Source organism: Branchiostoma floridae, chromosome 5 (genome assembly GCF_000003815.2).
Source record: "Branchiostoma floridae strain S238N-H82 chromosome 5, Bfl_VNyyK, whole genome shotgun sequence".
NCBI classification, from domain to species: Eukaryota; Metazoa; Chordata; class Leptocardii; order Amphioxiformes; family Branchiostomatidae; genus Branchiostoma; species Branchiostoma floridae.
The window spans coordinates 22,071,140-22,085,102 of record NC_049983.1 but is presented as its reverse complement, the minus strand read 5'-3'; the positions used below and the strand labels follow the sequence as shown (position 1 = coordinate 22,085,102).

The window sequence follows — 13,963 nt, the reverse complement described above, 5'->3', positions numbered from 1 at the left end:
GCATAGTATGAGTCTGTTGTGTAAATACAGGGCTGTGAACATCCTTGTCATTTCATTCGGATGTTGCAGTGCCCTATCCTCTACACATATCGTTTATTCAAAAGTATTATATAACTATTAGTTTTAACGTGTCCTGTTTAGACAAGTTTTATTGACACGACAAAACGTACAGTAACTCTTGTATGGTCAAGTTTAAGATGGTTTCCTCTGTAGTAAGACTGCTATGTACTACTGTGCCAGTGGATATAGTATGAGTGCATTGTGCTTTTTGTCAGCTTATCTTTGTGAGTGGTTAGGATTATTTAGAAGATTAATCACTTTAGACCATCGATTGCTGACGCCACGTGTCAGTAATTAAGGTAACTTGAATGTCTGAAATTATCCTGCATTTAACTTGACGAAGACTGCAGCCTGCGGTCATCCTAGTCTCTGCCATACTGCATTGGTTACTTGAACAATAGTAAAATGGGCCCAATAGACTGAAGATGTACCAATGAGTTTGCCGACAAAGTGGTACGGCTAACTAACTCATTTGGTATATTGTTTGGTCTATTTTGCTGTTTCTCTCGCCTGATTTTTCAACAGGCAGTGCTGCCTGGTAGCGATACAACCAGTTGAAAACGTGAAACTCGTTTGTTCTGTTGGATCGTTTTTTTCTTTTTATCTCATTATCATAATCGTTGAGGATGTGTTTGGCGTCACTTATACATGACAAAGTAGCAAGGACATTAATTTCTCAATGAGTATGAATAGTAGGAGTCTGTCGTGTAAATACAGGGCTGTGACCATCCGTACTCTTATTTCATTCGAATGTATTCACCCAGGAAAACAACTTGCACAATGTACATAACACCTATTTGAAAGTAGTCTATACTGCTCTTAAAGTTTTCAATCCATGCAATGTAGATGGTGTTCTCTGTATATGTAACAAGTGTAACAACTGTCCTGGGGACTGTAGTATATTGTGCAATTCTCTTAGCTCTTCAGTGTGTTAGTGTTGAAGATTATGTAAAGAGTCCCATTATTATTATTATTCTTATTTTCATTCTCATTGTTATTACTGTTGAAGATGTATTTGACGTCAGTTATACATGACAAAGTAGCAAGGACAATATTCACCGAAGACATTTTGATTTTTCTTAACTTTTAACGGGAAACAGAATGGCGTTCAGATGAGGATGTTCTCTCGAAGAGTTTTCGTAGTTGTGAAGATGGTACCTTCCCGGCCTCATCATGAGTAATTCATTGGTTACATATTCTTGTCAATTTGTTGCTAATGTTTCCGTCACCACAATAAAAAGTTTTGCACTGATTGTGTTTCTACCCATGTTGTATGGTTGTCTTATGATTGTACACGTGAACGTGGAGTAAATCAATATACATGAAAGTAACGATGTTGGGCCACGTTACCATGGCATAACACAACAGCGATTGAAATTGTCTGGCACGTGAGAAATAGATACATAGGAAATTAGTTCTTCTGCTCTTCTTCCTGGTCTTATTAGAACTGCCAAAGTCAAGACAGTAACATAATGTTTTATGATGAGTACACCCACGCACATATTCAAACAGCCAGTGGTGCACGTACAACAAATAGAGTTTTTCTGATAAATCAGCATATAAAACGACCAAGTTGAACTAGAAAAAAACAGTAACCAGTCTGATGTTGCAGATGAGCTCCACTCTGCAGCCTGATATAACGACGTCAACACCACCTAACATAATACCTTTGGAGACCTTTAAGAAGTATGGCCAATGATCTCACCTCAAAGACAGTCGCAGAAAACAGCACAAATGTTTTCTCTTGAGAGGAAATGAGGGCAACAGTTCCTCTGACCAGACGCAGAAAAGCTGCAAAACAAGTTGACAGTGCTGGCTATAAGGGAGACGATGAGAAAGATGATTACCGCATGTCTGTAAGAAGAGTTGCTGAAGCGAGCGATAGACCACCAACGGGTGTCACTGGCGATGCCAAAGTTGAAGCATTTGTAGCTGCGTACATGTCCAAGGATGACTTGGTGTTCATACAGACACTGTCGAAAGGGATGAGAAGAAAAAAGAAACCCATCCAGACACCAGGGACAGCTTCAAGAGGACGCACTGGTATCTCTGTCACCTTCGGAGCATGCAGGTCATCCGAAAATTCTGCTTGCACTCCAGATTCAGTGGGTGATGCTCAGAACATGGGTGGCACTCACCGTCCATCGGATGCCCTTTCTTCAAATCCCATTAGCTCAAAAAACGCCAGAGATCAAAACCCAACGTATAACCAAGATACCCTTAATCCCAACACTTGTAACTCTAATCCGATGTATCCACAAAGCACACCGATGCACGGGTCTAATGTTCCCCCGAAACCGGCCTTCGATTCAGGTGGGGACAAACCCTGCATTTCAACGAGCTCTCGAAACGCCCGCGATGCCGACGAAGACACCCAAAGATGTACCTCACAACCGGATGCAGGTTTTGGCGACCTCACATGCCAGCCATATGCTGTTAGATACCAGGAAGAGGAAGACGCTGTCGACATTACACCGTACGCTGTTGCCTACATGGGTCAGCGTGACACCGACAGCAACGAACAGACTGACACAAGCACGCCTTCTTCAAGCAGCTGCAACGATTCAAACGCTTCGGTCTTTGATAACACCTTGCAGGCACCCGCCCAATACTGGCTGAGCCCGAATCCAATGTACCCGCAAAACGCATTGAACCCGAATCCAATGTACGTACAAAACACTGGCAACCCGAACCCACTAGTACCAAACGCTCGTCAAGATTCAGATTGTGGTGAGTCACTTCTACAAAGTGTTTGTTTTCACATCCATTGAATGATGTTGAGCAGGTGTGAGTGTGCGTGTCTGTGTGGGTGTTTTTTTGTGTGCGTGTGTGTGTGAGTGTGTGTCCATGGAATGCTCTAGATATGATGTCGTACGTAATGAATTGTTCACGATTTTTGTTTAAATTCAATATACTACAAGAGACTTGACAACATAGGTATATTTAACTATATCTTTAGACTTAGCAGCTCTTACAATGTAAAGATAAATAAATACACAAAAGCGTACTTTGTAACTAGAAATGCAGTGACACATACATATATCCCCCACTGATTGTATCAAGATAGATTAATAAATCAAGTTTGTTAAGAATTTAGTTTGTATCTCTATTTTGTTGTTCAAAGTCGACAATGCGAAATTCACTCTATTTTACCTTACTGTCAATAAAGCTTCCCTATAAAGAGTGCTTAAATGTGCTGAAGTGTTTCCTTTGTATCCACCCATTCTCTTTTAAGGTGTCACAATATACATTTATGATACTAAACAGATTGATAATTTTTCAGTGTGTGCATCTCGCTGGGTTTGCACTGCCTTGACCATTGCCATCGTTCTTGTGTTACTGATCGTCGGTGGGGCCTTTGTCGGGATGTATATCAACACAAGCGAGCACGATAGTCAAAAGGTGAGCTTGTGTCGGTTATTGTTCTTCCTATAAAGTCCTCTGTTTTAAACTACAATACTGGAAGATTTTGCCTTGTCTTCGAATGACTGTCTTAACGTTTTGCTTCAGCATTAACATATTTTGAAAAGAAAAGAAAACAATAACAAAATAAATAATAAAGAATAATCAATAAGATATCAGGCATCACGCGTAGCATGTTCACATCCAATGATCTAGTTTGCCAAAAAGCAACCAACAAAATACTTACCTGGCATTTACCGTTTTTGGTAAATCCAACTTTTCGGCAAACTTCAACGACATTTTACACATTAAACCATCTACTGTTGAACTAATCGATCTTTGGCCACCAGTTTCATATCAAACTATGTATGGTAAAAACCATTAATAGCTAAAGGTTATCATGATGATAAAACAGGTTGGCAAATATACATAATATATAATTATAATATCTCCTCTCTACAGCCGACAAAAGCCATGGACAGTGACCACACCCCTGGTCACCCTGATGTGGACTCTCCCTCCACCCCTGGTCAGCCTGCTGTGGACTCTCCCTCCACCCCTGGTCAGCCTGACCGCTGCATTTCTGAGAGGGTGAGAACGGTCAATCTCTTGTCCATATCCACGGTGAGCTGGTTTATTTCTTGTTGTCTGTTGTCGTACTTTCGGACTCCTCAATTCACATACTTATTTGTACCATTATGTTATAGTCTCTTTGCTCTAGAAGATTTGGAATATTGCCAGGAAACTCTGGATTCCGAAGTACATCATAGTACAATGTTCAATGAAGTCTTGGCTTCAATGCCGTGTTCTTAGTTCCATCCAAAACAGCAGAAACGGAGTGATATTCGACATACGCCGGAAACGTGATGATCAACCAGTTTAAGACCAATCACCTATGCCTTGTTGTTCTTTTTAGATACGTTATACGGGTGGGCAGACAACAACCATTGCTTCCACCAAAACACAGGGTACCGTACCGCCACCAACCTCAAACAGCTCACAAGGTACGTGTACCCGCAATATTAGAATGGATAGAGGGCTAGGCTGGGAGTGTATAAGTTCAGCAACACAAATTCGACTCAAAGAACAATGACGCTGTCCTTAAGCTTAGTGCGTCCAATGATCTTAAAATTCTGGCCTACATGGCGAAAAGAAAATCTAGCCTGGAGTCCAGTCTTGTTTAGCTTTGGTCGGCACCCGAAGATCGCTACCCCTTCGGTAGTCCAGTTTTCTATGTTGCCGTTGCAACTTATAGTTCAACTCTGATTCAGTCAGTGAAGAGCTGACTTAAGCAAACAGACCATACCTTTGACACAAGTTTTCTCCTTCAATTTATCTATTTAGATATAATCGTCCAGTTACGAACTAAATGTAGTCGGGATCCCGACTGTGAGGCTGCTACCATTTGAGCAATAGGGGCATGCCTTTGAGAGTAATCACATTTTAGCGATCATAGGACTGAGTAACATAGTATTCGCTCTCATTAGTCTCTTGTGTTACTACAGAGAGCTACGTCAACTCGAAACCGATTGTGCTTGGCGGGGAAGGAACTTCGGCGTTACTCGGAAACTTAAGTGATCCCAGTGGGGTGGCCGTGTCTGATGATGAAGAGATTTTTGTCGTTGAGGTGCTCAACCGACGCGTCCAAGTCTTCAACCTGAACGGCGTTTCCCTCCGTGTTTTCAGAACAGTGGTGCCGGGCCGGGATGACCTAGTGATGTACCCTACCGATGTGGACATTGACAAAGACGGCCGTATCTGGGTGGTAGGGAAGTTTTCTTTTCCCAGCGGCGCTGTGCGGGTGGTACAGTACAGTAAAGACGGCCTGCCGGTGGCCACGTTTGACGTACCACGAAAAGATTGGTTTCCAAAAATCGCCATGAACGCGCGCGATAACAGTATCATCGTGGTAGCGTCGAACGAAATCTTGATGTTCAAACCGAACGGCTCGTTTGATGGAAGTTTCGGAGGGAAAGAAGGCGCCCAACTATAGAGTATGCCACAACAGACGAGGACGGAAATATTCTTGTTACGGACATTTCTGTTTCCCGCGTCCATGTGTACGATCACGACGTGCAGTACTCATTCTCGTTCGACACTGTAATCGTCGGTAAAGGTGCACCTCTAGGCATCTGTACCGACTCTCTTGGTCACATCTTTGTGGCTGACTCAATAAACGGACGGGTAGACATGTTCACAAGCCGCGGGGAGTTTGTCCACACCGTTGTGAACTTTACAAATCCTTGGGCTGTTGCTATAGGACCGCGTGGACAGTTGGTTGTGACTGACGCAGCTTCTGTCGCGACAATCTTTCCACGACCGATGGTATTTCCAGATAAGTAGGCATAGTAGGAGTCGTGTAAATATAGGATTAACATCCTTACTCTTATTTCATACCAATGTATTCACTGAGGAAAACAACATGTGGTCACACAATGCACATAATACCTATTTGCAAGTAGTTAATATTGCTCTTAAAGTTTTCAATCCATGCAATGTAGATAGTGTGCTCTGTATATTAGGTAACAAGCCTAACGCGTACTGCTGTATTTGTGGCTGCAGTACATTGTGCAATTTTCTTAGGTCATCTGTGTTAGTGGTTTAGATCGTATAAAAGGTGCTAGTTCCAGCATTATTACTATTATTGTAGTCATCATCATTATTGTTACTATTATGGTTGAATATGTGTTTGACGTCGGTCATACATGACCAAGTAGCAGGGACAATATTCACTGAAGCCTTTTTCTTAACGTGAAAAAAATTGGCTTACATATGCGGGTGTTCTCGTGAACAGTTCTCGTAGTTGTGAATATGGAACCTTCCCTGCCTCCTCATGAGTAATTGATTGGTTACAGATGCGATGTCGTTTGGTTGCTATTATTTCCATCACCACAATAAAGACGTCTTGCACTAATTGTGTTTCCGGCCATGTGGTATAGTTGTCTCCTGTTTGTACACGTGAACGTGGAGTAATTATGACTTTTCATTTATGAACTCCCCAGCATTGTTCTATGAACATGATTAGGCAGACGATTTCCTTTCAATAAGAGTAGAAGATTGAAAATTCAACGTGACAGTTTCTTTGCGGCTCCTGGTTGGATGAAAGTAAGTGTCGAAGTTTTTCTAGTGTAACACATGGATCACAACCTGTGGCCTGATTTTTTTGCTCTTAAGATCTTCTATTTGAAGTAAATGTTCTAAACGGTTGGATTGATTAATAAAGGAATTTAACGGCGTTTCTAAGTAATGAATGAAAAGAGAAGACGTTGCAACAGTTAAAAGTTTTAAGATCGCGCCTTTATTCAGGCGATCGCTTTGTGATTCAAACACGACTTTATGCGAAAGGATAGAAAAGCGGGTAGTTGTTCTTTTCGGTACTTTGTTCGTCCCCGAAAACGCAGTTCCGAATCCCTGGAAGAAACCATCACGAGGGCAGGCAGGGGTGCGGATAGGGAAGTGGATTCCAGCTTTAACGGTTAATTGGCAAATCAATCAATTATAAGAGGTAGGATACTAGTAACTGGAATCTGTAAAAAACAACTTTTAAAAAGGAGCTTTAAAGTACAGTAGAAGCCAGTTAATTGCACAACGGATTAACGCACGCTTCTGTTAACTGCACGGAATCCCCAAATCCCAAACCGGTTTGGTCCTGCAAGATAACTTCGCATGATTGCACCAGCCGGATAATTGCACGGAATTCACTGACTAATAGGCCGTGCAATTAAGTGGCTTCTAAATGTATTATAAACACAGACAGTGTGATATTTAGATAAATGTGTAAATGTGGCGAGCAACAATTGGTGCATTTTGAATACTCCTCCCCAGGAGGAAGTGACCTTTACCACAGTGTTGACTGAGCCACAACGTGCAAATTAAACACACGTGGAAGTAACGATGCTTAGTCACGTTGTACTGCGTATAACACAACAGCGATTGAAGTTGTCTGACACGTGAGAAATAGTTAGATAGGAAATGGTCTCATCATAACTGTCAACGTCAAGAGAGTAACATTATGTTTAATAATGAGCACACCCACACACAGATTCAAACAAACGGCCAATGCACATACGAGAGACTTTTGTGAATAAATCAGCATCTAGAACGACCAAGCTGAACTAGAAATAGCGGTGACCAGTCTGGTGATACAGATACTCTCCTGCAGTCTGATACAAGGACTTCAACACCACCTAACATAATATCTTGGGAGACCTTTTAGAAGCATGGCCGAGGATATCACCTCAAAGACAGTCGCAGAAAGCAGCTCAACCGGATTGGTGAGAGACGAAACGAGGACAACAGTTCCTTTGACCAGACGCAGAAAAGCTGCAAGACAAGGTGACAGTGCTGGCTATAAGGGAGACGACGAGGACGATGATTATCGCATGTCTGTGAGAAGAGATGCTGAAGAGAGCAATAGACCACCTAGACGTGTCAAGTCAAAAGAGCAAGCTGCGTTCATGTCCAAGGATGACTTGGTGTTCATTCATACGCTGCCAAAACGGATGCGAAGACAGAAGAAACCCATCCAGACACCAGAGACAGCTTCAAGAGGACGCGCTGATATCTCTGCCACCTTTGGGGCATGTGGGTCATCCGACAATTGTACTAGCACTCCAGATTCAGTGGGTGATGTTCAGAACACGGGTGCCACTCACCGTCCATCGGATGCCCTTCCTCTAAATCCCATGAGCTCTAGAAAATCCAGGGATCAAAACCCAACGTATAACCAAGGCACCCTTAATCCCAACACTTGTAACTCCAATCCGATGTATCCACAAAGCACACCTAATGTTCACCCGGAACCGGCCTTCGGTCAGGACAAACCCTGCAATTCCATGAGCTCTGAAAACACCCGCGATGCCAACGAAGACACCCAAGACCTAACCTCGCAAAACCAGAAGCAGACGTATCCACAACACGTAATGCAGCAGCTGAATGCCCACACTGAACCCTCCTTAGATGAAGACAATCCCAGTATTCAGGGGGTAGCAACAGGAAATCGTGAAGATGATGAAGCCGCCTCTAGCCCAGTTGCAGGTGATGGCGACCCCACATGCCAACCGTATGCCGTTAGATACCGGGAAGAGGACGATCCTATCGATATTACACCTTACGCTGTTGCCTATATGCGCCAAGATGAAGGCGAACAGACGGACACAAACACGAACACGCATCCAAGCAGCTGCAACGATTCAGACGTTTCGGTTATTGCCATGCAGGCACCCGCGCCAAGCTGGCTGAACCCGAATCCAATGTACCAACAGAACGCATTGAACCCGAATCCGATGTACGGACAAAACACTGGCAATCCGAATCCACCTGTACCAAACGCTGGTCAAGAGGCAGATTGTGGTGAGACAATTCTATAAAGTGTTTGTTGATTCACATCCTTTTGATGAATGATGTTGAGCAAGTGTGAGTGTCTGCATGTCTGTGTGTATGTGTGTTTGTTTCTGAGTGTATTTGCCATGAATACTTTAGATATGAAATGATATGATATGATGTATTACGTCGTAATGAAGTATTCAGATTTTTTGTTTGGATGTAACACTAGACTTGAATTTTTGAGATTTCAATAGACTTGACATCACAAGTACATTTGACAAGTTTGTTATGCTATAATGTTTTACTTTAGCCTGTAGAATCTTACGGTAAATTTTGTATCTCTATTCTATTTAATTTATAGGCGGTGGCAGTTTATAGTTAATAGACTATGTCAATAAAGCCTCCCTATCAATGATTATAGGACTGTTTGAATGGATTTATGTCAATCTTGTAACCTACGATCCGTATGGTACTGAAGTGTTTGGTTTGAATCAACGCATTTCCTTTAAAGGTGTCACAGATTGATGTTTTTTTCAGTGTGTACATCTAGCTGGGTTTGCACTGCCCTGACCATTGCCATCGTTCTGGTGTTACTGATCGTCGGTGGGGCCTTTGTCGGGATGTACCTCAGCACCAGCGAACAGGATAGTCAAAAGGTGAGCATGCGTCTGTCACTGTTTATCCCATAAGTTCCTCTATTTGAATTACAGTACTAGAAGATGTTGTCTTTTATTTGAATGGATGTGTCTTCAATTTTTACTGGCATCAACATATTTTGAAAAAAAGGAAGTTGCATCAATAAGATGTCATGGTGATAACACAAGGCTTTGACAAATTACAATTTTCCTCCTATCTACAGCCGACAAAATCTGTGGACACTGACCGCACCCCTGGTCACCATGCTGTGAACTCTCCCTCCACCGCTGGTCAGCCTGATATGGACTCTCCCTCCACCCCTGGTCACCATGCTGTGGACTCTCCCTCCACCCCTGGTCACCCTGATATGGACTCTCCCTCCACCCCTGGTCACCCTGATATGGACTCTCCCTCCACCCCTGGTCACCCTGATATGGACTCTCCCTCCACCCCTGGTCACCCTGCTGTGGACTCTCCCTCCACCCCTGGTCAGCCTGCTGTGGACTCTCCCTCCACCCCTGGTCACCCTGACTGCTGCATCTCTGATGAGAGGACCACAATGGCCGATTTCTTGTCCAAACCCACGGTGAGTTGAATTTATTTCTTGTTGTCTGTTGTCGTCCTTTCGAACTCCACAGGTTCTTAGCACCATTATTTTATAGCCCCTCTGCTCCATAAAACTTGGAAGATTACAAGAAACTATGGACGTACCTCATAGTACATTATCATCATCAACATCATCATTACCCCCCCCCCCCCCATTATCCTCTTGTGAGGTGGAGCAAGTAAAGTTCTGTCTCCAGAGCTGTTTGTCCTTCATAACAGAAAGAAGTACAATGCTCAATGAAGTCTTAGCTTCAATGCCATGTTGTCATCGAACTTCGTTTCATCTAAAACAGAAGAAAATGGATGATCTTCGACATTCGACCAGTTAAAGATCATTCACCTTTGCCTTTTTGTTCATTTTTAGGTGCATTCTGCAGATGGGCAGACAACAACCATTGCCTCCACCAGCCCACAGGGTGTCGTACCGCCATCAACCTCCGTCAGCTCGCAAGGTAAGTGTACCTGCAATATTAGAGTGGATAGAAGGCTAGGGGTGTGTACGAGTTCAGCAACACAAATCCAACATTAATAACAATGACACTGTCCTTAAAGCTTAGTACTACCAATATCTTATATATAGCATGGCCTACATGCCGAAAATTTGGTCTGGTCCCGAAGGTCGCTACTCCTTCGGTAGTCCAATTTTCTCTGGCGATGGAAGTTATCGTTCAACTCTGAATCAGACCGTGAAGAGCTGACCAAAGTAAACACACCCTACTTTTGGCACAAGTTTTGTCCTTTATTCATCCTTACTAGTACAATCTCCCAGTAACGAACCAATTGGAAAAAGGAGCTCGGCTGTGAGACTGCTACCTTTTGAGCTACAGGGACAAACCTTTGATCGAGTGCAAACACAGCTTAGTAAACATAGGACTGAGTAACACTCTACTCACTCTATTGTGTGTCATTACAGATGACTACGTCAACTTGAAGCCAATCGTGTTCGGTGGGGGAGGAACGTCACGTGGAAAACTTGGCAGTTCGAGCGGGGTGGCCGTGTCTGCTGATAATGAGATATTTGTCGCTGAATGGAGCAACCAACGCGTCCAAGTCTTCAACATGAACGGCGATTCCCTCCGACTTTTTAAAACAGTTGTGCCGGGGGAAGATGGCAGAGCTATGTACCCTACCGGTTTGGACATTGACAAAGACGGCCGTATCTGGGTGGTGGGGAAAAAATTCTTTGCCGGCCGTGCTGTGCAGGTGGTACAGTACAGTAAAGACGGCCTGCCGGTGTCCACGTTTGACGTGCCACGAGAAGTTTGGTGTCCCAGAATTTCTGTGAACGCGCGCGATAACAGTAAAATCGTGCTAACACCTAATGAGATCTTGATGTTCAAACCAAACGGCTCCTTTGCTGGAAGTTTCGGCAAGCAAGAAGGCGCCCAACTGCAGTACGCCACAACAGACAAGGACGGGAATATTCTTGTTACGGACATTTCTCGTTCCCGCGTCCATGTGTACGATCACAACGGACAGTACTCATTCTCGTTCGACACTGTGAGAGTCAGTAAAGGCATTCCTCGAGGTATCTGTACCGACCCTCTTGGTCACATCTTCGTCGCTGACTCGGCAAACGTGCGAGTGGACATGTTCACAAGCCGCGGGGAGTTTGTCCGCACCGTTGTGAACGTTACAAACCCGCGGGCTGTTGCTGTGGGGCCGGGTGGACAGTTGGTGGTGACTGACGCAGTTTCTGTCGCGACAATCTTTCCACGACAGATGGTATTTCCGGATGAGTAGGCATAGTAGGAGTCTGTCGTGTAGAAAGTACAGGACTATTGACATATGTACTCTTCTTTCAGACGAATGTATTATTAGAAATAGCCAACACTAGTACTAGAGTAGAATACTGTTCATAACTGTCCATTGTCACTTGTATATCTACTATGTTTATACCATGTATTTGCATTTAGCCCTCGGGCACGAACTTGCAAATAAACTTCTTATTAACAATTTGTGATTACCCAATGCTCTTTAGGTTTACAATCCATACAATTTAAATGGTGCGTTCTGTATATGTAACAAGCCTACCGTGTAATTCTGTACTAGTGGCTGTGCGATTTTCTTAGTGTCTAAGATTGTATACAAATCCCATTATCAATATCATTAATATTATTATAGTCATTATTATTATTATCAATATGTTTGAAGATATCAGTTATACATGACAAAGTAGCAGGTGCAGGTAACATTCTATCTGAAGCCTTTTAATTTTTAATTTTATCAACGTGATAAAATGGCGTACAGATGAGGAATCGTGAAGAGTTCTCGTAGTTGTGAAAATGGAACCTTCCCCACCTCCTCGCGAGTAATTGATTGCTTAATATATATTCTTTGTTGCTTCGTTGCTATTATTTCCGTCACCACAATAAAACTTCTGCACTGATTGTGTTTGATTGTGTTGTGGTGTGATTGTCTCATGATTGTACACGTGAACGTGGAGTGATTATGGCTTTGTAATTATGACCCCGCAGCAGTGGTCTATGGACACGAGCAAACCATTTCCGCATTTGGCTCGTGGTTGGATGAAAGTAAGTGTTGACGTTTTCCTAGAATAACACATATTTATATCTCCACATCGCCTGATTTCATTGCTCTTTTATTTGCAATAAACGTTCTGAAAGTTGAACTGATAAAGGAAGTTAATGACGATTCTAATTAGGTTGAAAAGGGAAGACAGTAAAACAGTAAAAGGTTTTAAGCTTCAGTCGATCGCTTTGTGACACAAACAGAACATTATGCAAGAGGATAGCGAAGCGGATACTTGTTTTCTTCGGTAATGTTGTCATCCTCAAAGACTCGAGGTTCTGCATGGGGTGTGGGTGGAGATGGCAGCTTTCTTAATTATTTGAGAATGGGAGACTCTACAAGGGGATTCCATGTTTAATCGTTAAATGGCAAATCAATGATTTCAGTAGAAGGGGTCGGACATTTGGAATCTGTAAAAGACTGTGAAGACGGTAATTTCAACTATTATAAACACAGACAGTATAATGTATTGAAAAATGTAATGTTGTTGGCCAGCAACAATTTTTACAGTCTGAAGTACCTATCTCCCACCCCCCATGAAGTAGCGTGTACTTTATGTATAAATCAAGATACGATGTCTGGGCACGTTGCAATCGCGTAAAACACAACAGTGATTTAAATTGTCTGGCACGTGAGAAACTGTTAGATAGGAAATGAGTTCTTCTGCCATTCGTTCGGGTCTCATCATAACTGCCAAAGTCAAGAGAATAGAATAATGTTTAATGATGAGCACACCCACACGCAGATTCAAGTAAAGTATTCTGAATAAATCAGCATCTACAAAGACCAAGATGAACTAGAAAACAGCGGTAACCAGTCTGGTGTTGCGGATGAACTTCAATGTCTGTACAGCCTGATATCAACACCACCCGTGCCTAACATAACGCCTTGGGAGACCGTTTAGAAGTATGGCCGAGGATCTCATCTCAAAGACCGTGGCAGAAATCAGCTCAAATGGTTTGTCGAGAGACGAAACGAGGGCAACATTTCCTTTGGCCAGACGCAGAAAAGCTGCAAGACAAGTTGACAGTGCTGGCTATAAGGGGGACGATGAGGACGATGATTATCGCATGTCTGTTAGAAAAGATGCTGAAGAGAGCGATAGACCACCAAGAAGTGGCAAGTCAAAAGAGCAACATGATGTTGAAGCATTTGCAGCTGCGCTCATGTCTAAAGATGACTTGGTGTTCATTCAGTCGCTGTCAAAAGGGATGCGAAGAAAGAAGAAACTCATCCAGACACCAGAGACAGCTTCAAGAGGACGTATTGATTTCTCTGCCGCCTTTGGGGCATGCAGGTCATCCGAAAATTCTGCTAGCACTCCAGATTCAGTGGGTGATGTTCAGAACACGGGTGGAACTCACCGTCCATCGGATGCCCTTTCTCCAAATCCCATGAGCTC

General features: G+C 43.1%; 1 protein-coding gene across 1 annotated transcript; it reads left to right on the top strand.

The window, feature by feature from the left end:
* Positions 1 to 7,682: 7,682 nt before the first annotated feature.
* LOC118416274 lies at positions 7,683 to 12,392 on the top strand. The gene is made up of 5 exons (XM_035821362.1): positions 7,683 to 8,814; positions 9,325 to 9,443; positions 9,647 to 10,009; positions 10,394 to 10,481; positions 10,943 to 12,392. Exons 1-5 carry the CDS (start codon positions 7,683 to 7,685, stop codon positions 11,770 to 11,772), a joined length of 2,532 nt encoding a protein of 843 aa, XP_035677255.1. The 3' UTR covers positions 11,773 to 12,392.
* Positions 12,393 to 13,963: the final 1,571 nt, after the last annotated feature.